At 43.7% G+C, this 16,301-nt stretch overlaps 1 protein-coding gene across 1 annotated transcript; it reads left to right on the top strand.

Annotated features, from left to right (window-relative positions):
- Positions 1 to 646: 646 nt before the first annotated feature.
- LOC311113844 (phosphatidylinositol 4-phosphate 3-kinase C2 domain-containing subunit beta-like) lies at positions 647 to 15,554 on the top strand (the record flags this gene model as incomplete). The annotated part of the gene is made up of 14 exons (XM_084189137.1): positions 647 to 935; positions 4,032 to 4,124; positions 4,241 to 4,370; positions 4,563 to 4,699; positions 4,874 to 5,043; positions 5,418 to 5,574; positions 5,747 to 5,856; positions 8,220 to 8,421; positions 12,466 to 12,590; positions 12,912 to 13,029; positions 13,682 to 13,769; positions 14,508 to 14,614; positions 14,740 to 14,868; positions 14,967 to 15,554. Coding segments are annotated over 14 exons (2,047 nt in total), but the record flags the coding sequence as incomplete, so codon positions are not given.
- Between the last annotated feature and the right edge of the window lie 747 nt (positions 15,555 to 16,301).

Below are 16,301 nucleotides of genomic sequence, written 5' to 3'. Positions count from 1 at the left end.
CAGACACCCTTACTCCAACAGACATGCCACCAGGGGTATTTTCACAGTCCCATAATCCAGAACAAATTCAAGAGAACATACAATATTATATAGAGCCATGATTGCATGGAACTCCCTTCTATCTCAGATTGCTCAAGTGAACAGCAAACCTGGTTTTAAAAAAACTGATAAAGCAACACCTCACGGCACAACGCATCTCCCCTATTGTGTGTATGTACTGATATGTAGGCTATGTGTGACATTTGAAATGTATGCAGTTCTGTCCTTGAGCTGTTGTTGTCTATTAATGTTCTGTATTATGTCAGGTTTCATGTTCTGTGTGGACCCCAGGAAGAGTAGCTGCTGCTTTGCTGTTCACTATCACAACAGCTAATGGGGATCCTAATAAACTACCAATACCAAGTATGACCAATAGTCAGATAGATATTGGCCCTGTTGGAGTACTTCAGAAATGCATTCTTCTTTCTTTCCTACAAGAATACAGAACTGAATTGGTTGAATTGGTGAAAATGAAAGGGTAACATTGCTTTCGCCACCATCATTTATAGATCTGTGCTTGCCTCAAGGAAAGTATTTGAACACGGCCATTGTTGTAAAACAGTTTCTTTACATGATTTGAACCTCTCTTTCACTCTACCTCTCCCAGGTTGTTGAAGGACACTCTGCAGGACAGTCAGTTCAGTGGGAGGTACCAGCACCTGTTAGCAGGACTGCTGTGCTGTGTGGGTCGGGGTCTAAGAGAGGAGTTTGACAGACAGTGCTGGCTGGTCACCATCCTGGCTAAAGTAGCCCAACGTGTCCGGGACGCCTCTCCCTCCAGCAGACAGGCCATCCTTCGAGAGGGCCTAGAGGAGGTCAAGCAGTTCTTCTCAGTCAGTAGCAGCTGCCGTCTCCCCCTCAACCCTGGCATGCTGGTCAAAGCCATCAACATACAGGTACGTGTTTTTTATAAAACCTTTCTTTTGACAGGGAGTCAATGCTGAGACCAAGGTCTCTTTTCCAGATGAGGCCTGTATAGCACCACAATACACATCAAAATATAATAAACACATTCAACTACACATTCATATACACAATTAAATACATGAAAAAGAAAACACAATCATAAAATAACAGACACATTCTTCAGTAAAAAGGTCCCCTAACAACCGTCTGAAATGCCCTAGAGGCATCAATTCCTCCAATTTTAAAGTGCATTGTAGATCATTCCACACGTAAGGTGCAAGGAGATTAAAGGCTGGTTTACCTAACTCTCTAGACACCAATAAGTCGGAAGTTTGTGGAGCAGGGCTTTGTAAACAAAAAGAGTGTAATGATGTGATCTAAGTGACTTCAAAGAGGTCCAGCCAACCTTTTGGTAAAGAATACAGTGATTAGTAATAAAACTTTATTTTTACTATTTTCTACATTGTATAATAATAGTGAAGATATCAAAACTATGAAATAACATATGGAATCATGTAGTAAGCAAAAAAGTGTTAAACAAATCAAAATATACTTTATGTTTGAGATTCTTCAAATAGCCACCCTTTGCCTTGATGACAGCTTTGCACACTCTTGGCATTCTCTCAACCAGCTTCACCTGGAATGCTTTTCCAACAGTCTTGAAGTAGTTCACACATATACTGAGCACTTGTTGGCTGCTTTTCCTTCATTCTGCGGTCAGACTCATCCCAAACCATCTCAATTGGGTGGAGGTCGGGGATTGTGGAGGCCAGGTCATCTGATGCAGCACTCCAACACTCTCCTTCTTGGTAAAATAGCCCTTACACAGCCTGGAGGTGTGTTGGGTCATTGTCCTGTTGAAAAACAAATGATAGTCCCACTAAGCCCAAAACAGATGGGATGGCGTATCACTGTAGAATGCTGTGGTAGCCATGCTGTGTGGGTCATTGTCCTGTTGAAAAACAAGTGATAGTCCCACTAAGCCCAAACCAGATGGGATGGCGTATCACTGTAGAATGCTGTGGTAGCCATGCTGGTTAAGTGTGCCTTGAATTCTAAATAAATCACAGACAGTGTCACCAGCAAAGCACCATCACACCTCCTCCTTCATGCTTTACGGTAGGAAATACACATGAGGAGATCATCTAATCACCAACAACGCTTCTCACAAAGACACAGCGGTTGGAACCAAAAATCTCCAATCTAGACTCCAGACATAAGGACACATTTCCACCGGTCTGATTGCTTGTGTTTTTTGGCCCAAGCAAGTCTCTTCTTCTTATTGGTTTCTTTGCAGCAATTTGACCATGAAGGCCTGATTCACACAGTTCTGAGGCTGGTAACTCTAATGAACTTATCCTCTGCAGCAGAGGTAACTCTGGGTCTTCCATTCCTGTGGCGGTCCTCATGAGAGCCAGTTTCATCATAGCGCTTGATGGTTTTTACGACTGCACTTTTTCCGGCTTGACTGACCTTAAAATAATGATGGAATGTTGTTTCTCTTTGCTTATTTGACCTGTTCTTGCCATAATATGGACTTGGTATTTTACCAAATAGGGCTATCTTCTGTATACCCCGCCCCTACCTTGTCACAACACAACTGATTGGCTCAAACGCATTAAGAAGGAAAGAAATTCCACAAATTAACTTTTAAGAAGGCACACCTGTTAATTGAAATGCATTCCAGGTGACTACCTCATGAAGAATCTCATATATAAAATATATTTAGATTTGTTTAACACTTTTTGGGTTACTACATGATTCCATATGTGTTATGTCATAGTTTTGATGTCTTCACTATTACTCTACAATGTAAAAATAAAGAAAAACCCTTGAATGAGAAGGTGTCCAAACTTTTGACTGGTAGTGTACTTCAGGAAATTCAAGAAACCCTGTCAGTCACGATGGCCTGAGGTCTGACACTAAGATAATCATAAAACCATGAACAGGCTTCAGAGCTCAGGCCTATCGAGAACAACTTATTCAATAAAATAGCATGATCAACAGTATCAAAAGCTTTTGACAGGTCCACAAACAAAGCAGCACATTTCATTTGAGTGTCTAAAGCATTGCCAAGATCATTAACAACTGAAGTGGTTGCTGTAATAGTCCTACACTATGCCCAGGCCTAAAGCCTGATTGGTTTAAATTAAAAATACACTTCTCAGATGAAAAAGAGCCAAGTTGTATATTTACCAAGGATTCAAGTATCTTAGCAAGACAAGGAGGTGATAATTATTACGATCACTACTCTCCCCGCCCTTATGGAGTGGCAGCACAAGAGCTGATTTCCATACTTTTGGAATATTTCCTGATAGCAATATTAAATAAAAAATGTGGGATATTGAGCCAACAATGATGGGCGCTGCACACTTAAGCAGACCGGGATCCAATTGGTCGCCCCCTGTGGATTTCTTGTTGTCTATTGCTAGCAAAGCATCCAGAACTTATTTTTCTGTAAATAGCCTAAAAGAAAAGCTTTGACTATCTGGTCATTCAGCAAGTTTCCTTTATCAGCATCCAGCTCAATATCATTGTGAATAGGCTTAGCCCGCTGAAATAAAATGGTGATTAAATCCATCAATGATGGAATTTTTTCCGTAATGAAGCCTGTGTCTGAATGAATTTGTTGGCAGAGAGGAAGAAGAACCCTTCAGGGATCTGACAGTTTTCCAGAATTTAGCCGGGTTCCCATTACAATCCGAAAGAGTGGTTACATAATACTCAGATTTAGCCTTTCTGATTTGTCTTACACAATGATTCCTCAGTTGCTTAAAAGCTTGCCAGTCTGGGCCTAAGCCTGTGTTCCTGGCCTTGACCCAAGTATCATCTCTTTTATGAATGACTTCTGATAATTCCCTGGTCAAAAGTAGAATACTGTAGGGAACAGGGACGCATGCCCATAGTTTGTTTGCATAAATGCTAATGCACAGTGTCTTTGGTTGCTTGGTTGTATGTTTGCCTCTGGGTGTTCTGTGTTTGCCTCTGGGTGTTCTGTGTTCAATTGTAGTATGTGTATGTTCCTTTGTATTTTAGTGTGTGTGTGTGTGTGATCTCTAATCCTTTCTCTCATCTCCTGTCTGCAGTCGTGCTCCTACTTCAACTCCAACGCCGTGCCCCTCAAACTGTCCTTCCAGAACCTGGACCCTCGAGGAGACAACATCAACGTCATCTTCAAGGCACACATTCTAAACTACTGAATCAACAAACCACTTCATTGTGCTTTTCTGAACCCTTGTTGACCTTTGACCTCTGTGACCTCTCTGTCTTGTGCCGTTTGACCTCTACTTCCCAGTCAGGTGATGACCTGCGCCAGGACATGCTGACCTTGCAGATCATCCGCATCATGAACAAGATCTGGATCCAGGAGGGACTGGACATGAGGATGGTCATCTTCAGATGCTTCTCTACTGGACGAGGCAGAGGTGAGGAAGGGAGAGCGAGGGGGGGGGGATATGAATTGGAGATGTGTTACAATACTGACTCCCCTCTCTACCTCTATCCTCCCCCCTCTTTCTCCTCCCTTCTATCCCACCCGCTCTCTCCCTCTCTTCCTTCCCCTCTCTCCCCTTCTCTCTCTCTCTCTGTCTGTCTGTGTGTCTGTGTGTGTGTGTCAGGTATGGTGGAGATGATTCCCCAGGCTGAGACTCTGAGGAAGATCCAGGGGGAACATGGAGTGACTGGTTCCTTTAAGGACCGCCCCCTGGCTGACTGGCTACAGAAACACAACCCTACAGAGGACGAGTACGAGAAGGTACGGTCACTAACGCGCGCGCACACTGTTGCCCGCATGCATGCACGCACTCACTCTCTCAAGCACACACACGTACGCACACACACTCTCTCTCTCTCCTTCTCAAACTCACAAACACACTCTGTCGTACACACTTTGACCTGTAACCTCTAACCCTGTTCTATGTCATGCTAGGCTGTGGAGAACTTCATTTACTCGTGCGCAGGCTGCTGTGTGGCCACCTACATCTTGGGTATCTGTGACCGCCACAACGACAACATCATGCTGAAGACCAGCGGTCACATGTTCCACATCGACTTCGGCAAGTTCCTGGGACATGCCCAGATGTTCGGCAACATCAAACGGTGAGCCCTGGAGGCAGAAAGTACGCTGGGAAATGTATGCCCAACTTCAATTTCTAATCTAGCCGTATCCCCTATCGCTAGGACAGAGGATCACAACTTTAGCCACTTAGTCTTTGTTTTTAGCTATGCCTTACCGAAGGGTCCTTGCTATCTAGAATCCTTGGGATGTCCCAACTCTGATGTCACCCCATTGAAGTTGAAATTTAAAATGGTTAGGGTAAGGGTAGGGGTTAATGTTAGGGCTTAGGATATGGACATCCCAAGGATCCCAAAACTGTATTTTTCTGACCGACACAGATGGTTCTGTTCCTATTGGTAGAGACCAATTGCCCTGTGTTCTGATTACTGTTTCTCTGTGTGTGTGTGATTGGCAGGGACCGTGCTCCATTTGTGTTCACTTCTGACATGGCCTATGTCATCAACGGAGGAGACAAACCTTCCAGTCGCTTTCATGACTTTGTGGACCTGTGCTGTGAGGCCTACAACCTCATCCGCAAACATGCACACCTCTTCCTCAACCTACTGGGACTGGTACGTACATATGGACCGCCATACGTAAAAATGTATGCACACATGACTGTAAGTCGCTTTGGATAAAAGCGTCTGCTAAATGGCATATTATTATATTATTACACGCAGGCACACACACACACGTGCGCACACATACACTCACACACACTGTTTTCCTATGTCTCCTGTGTAGATGTTGTCATGTGGCATCCCTGAGCTGTCAGATCTGGATGATCTGAAGTATGTCTACGACGCCCTGAGACCTCACGAGTCTGAGGCTGACGCCACCATGTACTTTACCAGGTACACACACACAAAAATACAGTGAGGGGAAAAAAGTATTTGATCCCCTGCTGATTTTGTACGTTTGCCCACTGACAAAGAAATGATCAGTCTATAATTTTAATGGTAGGTTTATTTGAACAGTGAGAGACAGAAGAATAACAACAACAAAAATCCAGAAAAAAAACGCATGTCAAAAATGTTATAAATTGATTTGCATTTTAATAAGGGAAATAAGTATTTGACCCCCTCTCAATCAGAAAGATTTCTGGCCCCCAGGTGTCTTTTAAACAGGTAACGAGCTGAGATTAGGAGCACACTCTTAAAGGGAGTGCTCCTAATCTCAGCTTGTTACCTGTATAAAAGACACCTGTCCACAGAAGCAATCAATCAATCAGATTCCAAACTCTCCACCATGGCCAAGACCAAAGAGCTCTCCAAGGATGTCAGGGACAAGATTGTAGACCTACACAAGGCTGGAATGGGCTACAAGACCATCGCCAAGCAGCTTGGTGAGAAGGTGACAACAGTTGGTGCGATTATTCGCAAATGGAAAAAACACAAAATAACTGTCAATCTCCCTCGGCCTGGGGCTCCATGCAAGATCTCACCTCGTGGAGTTGCAATGATCATGAGAACGGTGGAACGAGGAATCAGCCCAGAACTACACGGGAGGATCTTGTCAATGATCTCAAGGCAGCTGGAACCATAGTCACCAAGAGAACAATTGGTAACACACTACGCCGTGAAGGACTGAAATCCTGCAGCGCCCGCAAGGTCCCCCTGCTCAAGAAAGCACATATACAGGCCCGTCTGAAGTTTGCCAATGAACATCTGAATGATTCAGAGGAGAACTGGGTGAAAATGTTGTGGTCAGATGAGACCAAAATGGAGCTCTTTGGCATCAACTCAACTCGCCGTGTTTGGAGGAGGACGAATTCTGCCTATGACCCCAAGAACACCATCCCCACCGTCAAACATGGAGGTGGAAACATTATGCTTTGGGGGTGTTTTTCTGCTAAGGGAACAGGACAACTTCACCGAATCAAAGGGACGATGGAAGGGGCCATGTACCGTCAGATCTTGGGTGAGAACCTCATTCCCTCAGCCAGGGCATTGAAAATGGGTAGTGGATGGGTATTCCAGCATGACAATGACCCAAAACACACGGCCAAGGCAACAAAGGAGTGGATCAAGAAGAAGCACATTAAGGTCCTGGAGTGGCCTAGCCAGTCTCCAGACCTTAATCCCATAGGAAATCTGTGGAGGGAGCTGAAGGCTCGAGTTGCCAAACGTCAGCCTCGAAACCTTAATGACTTGGAGAAGATCTGCAAAGAGGAGTGGGACAAAATCCTTCCTGAGATGTGTGCAAACCTGGTGGCCAACTACAAGAAACGTCTGACCTCTGTGATTGCCAACAAGGGTTTTGCCACCAAGTACTAAGTCATGTTTTGCAGAGGGGTCAAATACTTATTTCCCTCATTAAAATGCAAATCAATTTATAACATTTTTGACATGCGTTTTTCTGGATATTTTTGTTGTTATTCTGTCTCTCACTGTTCAAATAAACCTACCATTAAAACTATAGACTGATCATGTCTTTGTCAGTGGGCAAACGTACAAAATCAGCAGGGGATCAAATACTTTTTTCCTTCACTGTACGTCTGTATCATTGTCTCACGTTGAGGGACGAGCGTCACGTAGCAGTGACGCCATCTGACATGAGACTATGACTCATGAATATAACTCTATACTGTAGACTTATAGACCGTATAGTCATAGACTGTGTGTTTCTGTCTGGTTTTTCCATTTGTCTGCTCTGCGTTGTTGTCTCTTGTTTGACTGATCTTTCTCTCCCCCCTCACTCTCTCTCTCCTCACTCTGTCTGTCTGTCTGTCTGTCTGTCTGTCTGTCTGTCTGTCTGTCTGTCTGTCTGTCTGTCTGTCTGTCTGTCTGTCTGTCTGTCTGTCTGTCTGTCTGTCTGTCTGTCTGTCTGTCTGTCTGTCTGTCTGTCTGTCTGTCTGTCTGTCTGTCTGTCTGTCTGTCTGTCTGTCTGTCTGTCTGTCTGTCTGTCTATCTATCTATCTATCTATCTATCTATCTATCTATCTATCTATCTATCTATCTATCTATCTATCTATCTATCTATCTATCTATCTATCTATCTATCTATCTATCTATCTATCTATCTATCTCTCTCTCTCTCTCTCTCTCTCTCTCTCTCTCTCTCTCTCTCTCTCTCTCTCTCTCTCTCCTCTCCCTCTCCCTCTCCCTCTCCCTCTCCCTCTCCCTCTCCCTCTCCCTCTCCCTCTCCCTCTCCCTCTCTCTCTCTCTCTCTCTCTCTCTCTCTCTCTCTCTCTCTCTCTCGCTCTCTCTCTCTCTAGGTTGATAGAGTCAAGTCTGGGCAGTGTTGCCACTAAGTTGAACTTCTTCATCCATAACTTGGCCCAGATGAAGTTTGCCTCATCCGAGGAGCGTCCTGTCCTCTCCTTCGCCCCACGGGTTTACACCCTCAAGACTGACGGACTCATCCGCAACCTCTTTGTCTGCCGACACATACGAACATACAGCCCCAGCAAAGGATACGTAAGTCTACAGTCATACAGTTGAAGTCGGAAGTTTACATACACTTAGGTTGGAGTCATTAAAACTTGTTTTTCAACCACTCCACACATTTCTTGTTAACAAACTATAGTTCAGGCAAGTCGGTTAGGAATAGTAATTTTTCCAACAATTGTTTACAGACAGATTATTTCACTTATAATTCACTGCATCACAATTCCAGTGGGTGAGAAGTTTACATACACTAAGTTGACTGTGCCTTTAAACAGCTTGGAAAATTCCTGAAAATGATGTCATGGCTGTAGAAGCTTCTGATAGGCTAATTGACATCATTTGAGTCAATTGGAGGTGTACCTGTGGATGTATTTCAAGGCCTACCTTCAAACTCAGTGCCTCTTTGCTTGACATCATGGGAAAATCAAAAGAAATCAGCCAAGACCTGAGAAAAGAAATTGTAGACCTCCACAAGTCTGGTTCATCCTTGGGAGCAATTTCAAAACGCCTGAAGGTACCACGTTCATCTGTACGAACAATAGTACGCAAGTATAAACACCATGGGACCACGCAGCCCTCATACCGCTCAGGAAGGAGACACTTTCTGTCTCCTAGAGATGACCGTACTTTGGTGCGAAAAGTGCAAATCAATCCCAGAACAACAGCAAAGGACCTTGTGAAGATGCTGGAGGAAACAGGTACAAAAGTATCTATATCCACAGTAAAACGAGTCCTATATCGACATAACCTGAAAGGCCGCTTAGCAAGGAAGAAGTCACTGCTCCAAAACCACCATGAAAAAGCCAGACTACGGTTTGCAACTGCACATGGGGACAAAGATCGTACTTTTTTGAGAAATGTCCTCTGGTCTGATGAAACAAAAACAGAACTGTTTGGCCATAATGACCATCATTATGTTTGGAGGAAAGGGGGGAAGGCTTGCAAGCCGAAGAACACCATCCCAACCGTGAAAGACAGGGGTGGCAGCATCATGCTGTGGGGGTGCTTTGCTGCAGGAGGGACTGGTGCACTTCACAAAATAGATGGCATCATGAGGAAGGAAAATTATGTGGATATATTGAAGCAAGCTGAAGTAAATCATTCTCTACTATTATTCTGACATTTCACATTCTTAAAATAAAGTGGTGATCCTAACTGACCTAAGAAAGGGAATTTTTACTAGGATTGTATTTGGCTAAGGTGTATGTAAACTTCCGACTTCAACTGTACGTACCTACAACCCTAGTAAATTAAACATACAGTACCAGTCAAAGGTTTGGACACACCTACTAATTCCAGGGTTTTTCTTTATTTTTGAAGAATAATAGTGAATACATAAAAACTATGAAATAACACACATGGAGTCATGTAGTAACCAAAAAAGTGTTAAAAAAAATCAAAATATGTTATATTTGAGATTCTTCAAAGTAGCCACCCCTTTGCCTTGATGACAGCTTTGCACACTCTTGGCATTCTCTCAACCAGCTTCATGAGGTATTCACCTGGAATGCATTTCAATTAACAGTTGTGCCTTGTTAAGAGTTAATTTGTGGAATTTCGTTCCTTCTAAATGCATTTGAGACAATCAGTTGTGTTGTGACAAGGTAGGGGTGGTATACAGAAGATAGCCCTATTTGGTAAAAGACCAAGTCCATATTCTGGCAAGAACAGGTCAAATAAACAAAGAGAAACAACAGTACATCATTATTTTAAAACATGAAGGTCAGTCAAGCCAGAACATTTCAAGAACTTTGAAAGTTTCTTCAAGTGCAGTAGCAAGAACCAACAGGTGATATGATGAAACTGGCTCTCATGAGGACCGCCACAGGAAAGGGAGACCCAGAGTTACCTCTGCTGCAGAGGATAAGTTCATTAGAATAACTGCACCTCAGATTGCAGCCCAACTAAATGCTTCACAGAATTCAAGTAACAGACACATCTCAACATCAGCTGTTCAGAGGTGACTGTGTGAATCAGGCCTGGTTCACAGCTGGTAGAGCACGGCGCTTGTAACGCCAAGGTAGTGGGTTCGATCCCCGGGACCACCCATACACAAAAATGTATGCACGCATGACTGTAAGTCGCTTTGGATAAAAGCGTCTGCTAAATGGCATATTATTATATTATTATTATTCATGGTCGAATTGCTGCAAAGAAACCACTACTAAAGGACACCAATAAGAAGAAGAGACTTGATTGGGCCAAGAAACACGAGCAATGGGCATTAGACCGGCGGAAATCTGTCCTTTGGTCTGATGAGTCCAAATTTGAGATTTTTGGTTCTAACCGCCGTGTCTTTGTGAGACCTCCAGGCTGTGTAATGGCTATTTGACCAAGAAAGAGAGTAATGGAGTGCTGCATCAGATGACCTGGCCTCCACAATCACCCGATCTCAACCCTATTGAGATGGTTTGAGATGAGCTGGACCGCAGAGTGAAGGAAAAGCAGCCAACAAGTGCTCAGCATATGTGGGAACTCCTTCAAGACTGTTGGAAAAGCATTCCAGGTGAAGCTGGTTGAGAGAATGCCAAGAGTGTGCAAAGCTGTCATCAAGGCAAAGGGAGGCTACTTTGAAGAATCTCAAATATAAAATATATTTTGATTTGTTTAACACCTTTTTGGTTACTACATGATTCCATATGTGTTATCTCATAGTTTTGATGTCTTTACTATTATTCAACATTTTGACTGGTACTGTACGTAAGTCTACAGTTGCTTGTATGCAAAGGCCAAGCAAGGAATAAGTCGTACACTATACTAGGTATACACATAGACCCAGCAAATGAAAGCTTTTTAAGTTGGATGTATAAACATATGCACCTACACCAGGCAGTGGCTGTCAGTGCTATTTCAGATGAGCGAGGACAATTTGTTTTCCATGAGCATGGCCTTATTTCTATCACAGGATATTGGATGACTGTCATTCATATTCCATTCCTTGTTTTCGAAAGAAAAGCAATTTTTTTGTCCATTTAAATAACATCAAATTGATCAGAAATACAGTGTAGACATTGTTAATGTTGTAAATGGCTATTGTAGCTGGAAACGGCTGACTTTTTATGGAATATCTACATAGGCGTACAGAGGCCCAGTATCAGCAACCATCAGTCCTGCAAAACACCAGTCTCAACGTCAACAGTGAAGAGGCGACTCCGGGATGCTGACCTTCTAGGCAGAGCTGCAAAGAAAAAGCCATATCTCAGACTGGCCAATAAAAAGAAAAGATTACGATGGGCAGTCTGAGATATGGCTTTTTCTTTGCAACTCTGCCTAGAAGGTCAGCATCCCGGAGTCGCCTCTTCACTGTTGACGTTGAGACTGGTGTTTTGCGGGTACTATTTAATCAAGCTGCCAGTTGAGGACCTGTGAGGCGCCTGTTTCTCAAACAAGACACTCTAATGTATTTGTCCTCTTGCTCAGTTGTGCACCGGGGGCTCCCACTCCTCTTTCTATTCTGGTTAAAGCCAGTTTGCGCTGTTCTGTGAAGGGATAGTACACAGCGTTGTACGAGATCTACAGTTGCTTGGCAATTTCTCGCATGGAATAGCCTTAATTTCTCAGAACAAGAATATACTGACGAGTTTCAAAAGAAAGTTATTTGTTTCTGGCCATTTTGATTCTGTAATCGAACCCACAATTGCTGATGCGGCAGATACTCAACTAGTCTCAAGAAGGCCAGTTTTATTGCTTCTTTAATCAGCACAACAGTTTTCAGCTGTGCTAACATAATTGCAAAAGGGTTTTCTAATGATCAATTAGCCTTTTAAAATGATAAACTTGGATTAGCAAACACAACGTGCCATTGGAACACAGGACTGATGGGTGCTGATAATGGGCCTCTGTAGATATTCCATTAAAAATCAGCCATTTCCAGCTACAATAGCCATTTACAACATTAACAATGTCTAAAATGTATTTCTGATCAATTTGATGATATTTTAAAGGACATAATAATTGCTTTTCTTTAGAAAACAAGGACATTTCTAAGTGACCCCAAACTTTCGAACGGTAGTGTATATGTTTAAAATATAAACTTTGCTCCAGTATGTAACTCCTGTGTGTCTCTCTCCCCAGGCATTTGTGGTGAAGGTGGAGCGGGAGGGCCAACAGGAGTCAGTGTTGGTACAGAGGAGCTTTGAGGAGTTCTTTGAACTACACAGTAAACTACGCCTCATCTTCCCCTCGTCCAAACTACCCAGGTAACACACACACATACACTTATGCACACACACACACACTGATAATGTACAGAGAACATAACCCTTCTCTTGAAACAACGCTTAACTGTAAGTAGTGATAGAGGAATAGTAAAATATGAGTGATAATAATGGAGTATTAATCTCTCGTGGACAGACTACGCATCTGACCAAATTCTGGGTTAACCGAGATTAATGGAGTCTAAATAACTGAAGGAAATTATGTCAGTGGTATCTATCTGTACCCATACTAACTACCTACAGTAACTAAATGTAGCAACTGTAAAGTGAAACCATGGCAAAGTCCTTTGATGCCCCTCCCAGTTTCCCCAGCCGCTTTTTGATTGGGCGGTCTCGAGGAGAGGCGATGGCTGATAGGAGGAAAGATGAGCTGAACGGATACGTCTGGCATCTGGTGCACGCTGCGCCAGAGGTCGCCCAGGTAACCAGTGACCTTTGGTGTGTTCACTAGACTGACCACGAATGTCATCCTAATCCTGTAACAACCCATTTACAGTGTTTAAGTTGTAGTGTAAATGACTGTATGAAACTAATGTGATTCTTAAAATTACTGTATTCTTTTTCTAACTGACATCATAAATATCCAGACGTACACTGGCACAGGCTTATAAAAATAGAGGCAGAATGATCGGTACAGAGTCTCTGTCTGTCTGTGGTTTCAGTTTGACTGCAGGGTTTCTTAGAATTCAGCCCCTCCCTTTTAGAAGCAGCGTCATATCAGCCTTGCAGCCTCAGACACACAAACACACATGCTATCTCAGGGCGGATACTGCAGGCCCATATCAGAGCTGTCCAGCCTCGGAGTGCTGGCAAACTTCCGTCCACTGTATCCGTAATAGAACAGTTTGACAAACTAAAACACAAGCTAGAATTGCTAGCCCCAAATATTGGCATTTAATTTTTCAGTTTGGAAATAGTGCCCACAGTGTTCTGGTGAGTTAATGTGCTACCTGTAAATGAATTAGGCCTCATGGAGGTTGGCATATTGTTGTTTTCTGTCATTAACTGAATATACACTTCCTCCTCCTCTTCTCTACCCCCCTCTCTCTCTCTCTCTTTTGTCTATCTCTCAGTGTGACCTCATCTACACTTTCTTCCATCCTCTGCAAAGAGACGAGAAACCTGGAACAGTGGTGAACACACTGCAGAGCAAACCTGCAGGTACACACCCACACAGTGTGTGATTCATCATATTACTCACTGAGAGGATTGATAGCTATTGATTGGAACCATTATTTTAATGAGATCATTTGCACAGCATGTAGGCACAGGGTTAAAGTTAATCGCTTACTAAAAACAAACGCCCACACAGTATATCTACCAGCATCAGCCGACCCCGTGGCTCTGTATCCTTGGCGACGGGAATAGTAGCCTATGTGATAACTTTAACCAATCACAGACTAGGGTCTTATTATGCGCTGTTTGAACAACGTGTCGGGAATCACACAGCATGTCAAACACAGAGGTGTACACGAACACTAACGCTGTTATCTACATTTCTCTTAGACCATGCAGCATTTCTTGCTTTGGGAGCAGTTTTCAGTTCATACTTATTGCTGTTTGCACAGTTGGATAGTGAGATGTTATGGTTGCTGTGTTTGGTTACATTGACCTAAGGATCAGGGTTAGGGTTAGAGGTCAATGGAACTCCAGCTGTTGCTCTGCCTGATTGGCTTTCTAATGAAGATGGATCTACAGCACTTACAGAGGAATAGAATCACCTATCTCTGTAGATCCATCCCTCCCTGGCCCGTCACACACACAATGCATGGACACACACCTCCTGCCACTATAAACACACACACTGTAGGCTATAGACTTATTCAGATCCTACATCATACTCTTTCAGCTCTAAACACATACTCTGTCTGAGTCTCTGTCTCTCTCCCCCACCTCCAGAGATCTGTTGGGCTCCGGTCTCAGGCAAAGTGGTAGGAGAGGTCAAGCTCTCCATCTCCTATAAGAGTGACAAGCTCTTCATCATGGTCATGCACATACGAGGCCTGGTGAGTGTATGCGTTTATGCGTGTGTGTGTGTGTACGCTCAGCATACTGATTGAGAATGTAATGAAGTTGTATACTGTTATTGTGGATATACTGACTATCCCCATCCCCCCTCTGTCTTTCCCAGCAACCCTTGCAGGATGGGACAGACCCTGACCCCTACGTCAAGCTGTACCTCCTCCCAGACCCCCAGAAAACCGGCAAGAGGAAGACCAAGGCTGCGCGACGCACCTGCAACCCCACCTACAACGAGATGGTGAGGAAAGGTTCCTAAGTACAAAACAAAACAAATCATTAATCTTACAATGGAGTCAAGAAGGCAAAATTATATTTGTCCCTTCTCTCTCCCCGTAGCTGGTGTATGACCGTATCCCTCGCGGGGACCTGCAGCAGAGGGTGATCCACCTGCGGGTGCTGGGGGAGGGTGCATTCTGGGAAAACACCCTGCTGGGCGAGGCCTTCATCCCCCTGAAGACCCTGACAGCCGGGCAGTGCTGGGCAGACTGGCACCAACTGGGCACACCCAGCACAGACTCCACACGCTGAGAGGTGGAGGGTGAGAGGGATAGAGAGGAATGACTGATCAGGTTGTGTGTGCACACAGGTGTACGTGAGTGTGTTCAGTTGTTGTGGTCAGAGTTGTCCAGCTTCTCGGGGCTGGTTTATTCCCCCAGTGGGGGTGTGTGTTGACCCGTATCCTGCCCAGGTGGGAGGTGTGTGTTCTATCTAGGTTTGAGGTGTGTTTGTGTGTGTCTGTAGCCTCATTGACCGTCAATCGTCACTGGACACTGTATCCATGGGACTGTACTGTACTGTATGGACCTACTGTAAGCCTCTCTGATCAACATAAGAAGGGATAACTGGAGCATGTGACCATAAGGGAAGATAACCAGTCTGTTCTTCTGGTGAATCTGACTACCAGAAGACTTTTCTCTGGTAACAACATGGACCAGTGGAAGGAAGCAGAGGGCATTGTTACTCTGTGAAAACATGGACCCCGCATCTTTCCTCTTATCTAGGGCCAATGGAGAGACGTCCATCTTACCGCCTGACGAAAAAGGGGTGTAGTCCCCTCCAAAGTTGTGTCTTTTAAAAGAGAACCTTAAGTTATTTATTTTTCAAATGTTATCCTTCTGTTAATGCAGCTCCATTTCGAGCTCGGTTTGGTTGTGTGATGTGTGTATATGATTTTGATTTCTGTGTGTACCCCAGATTTATGCAGATCGTGATATGTGAATTATGTTGGGTCCAGTCTTTCTGATTTGAGAGAGAGAGGGCGTAGATGCTTTTGTATCGTTGTGGGGTAGAGATGTACAGTCATGGTCAAAAGTTTTGAGAATGACACAAATATTAATTTTCACTAAGTCTGCTGCCTCAGTTTTTATGATGACAATTTGCATATACTCCAGAATGTTATGAAGAGTGATCAGATGAATTGCAATTAATTGCAAAGACCATCTTTGCCATGACAATGAACTTAATCCCAAACAAACATTTCCACTGCATTTCAGCCCTGCCACAAAAGGACCAGCTGACATCATGTCAGTGATTATCTCGTTAACACAGGTGAGAGTGGTGACGAGGACAAGGCTGGAGATCACTCTGTCATGCTGATTGAGTTAGAATAACAGACTGGAAGCTTTAAAAGGAGGGTGGTGCTTGAAATCATTGTTCTTCCTCTGTTAACCA

The sequence above is a fragment of the Coregonus lavaretus genome, assembly GCF_964263955.1.
Source record: "Coregonus lavaretus genome assembly, contig: HAP1_SCAFFOLD_5239, whole genome shotgun sequence".
In the NCBI taxonomy this organism is placed as follows: Eukaryota; Metazoa; Chordata; class Actinopteri; order Salmoniformes; family Salmonidae; genus Coregonus; species Coregonus lavaretus.
The sequence above is the reverse complement of the archived record's forward strand: the minus strand, read 5'-3'. Positions and strand labels throughout refer to the sequence as shown.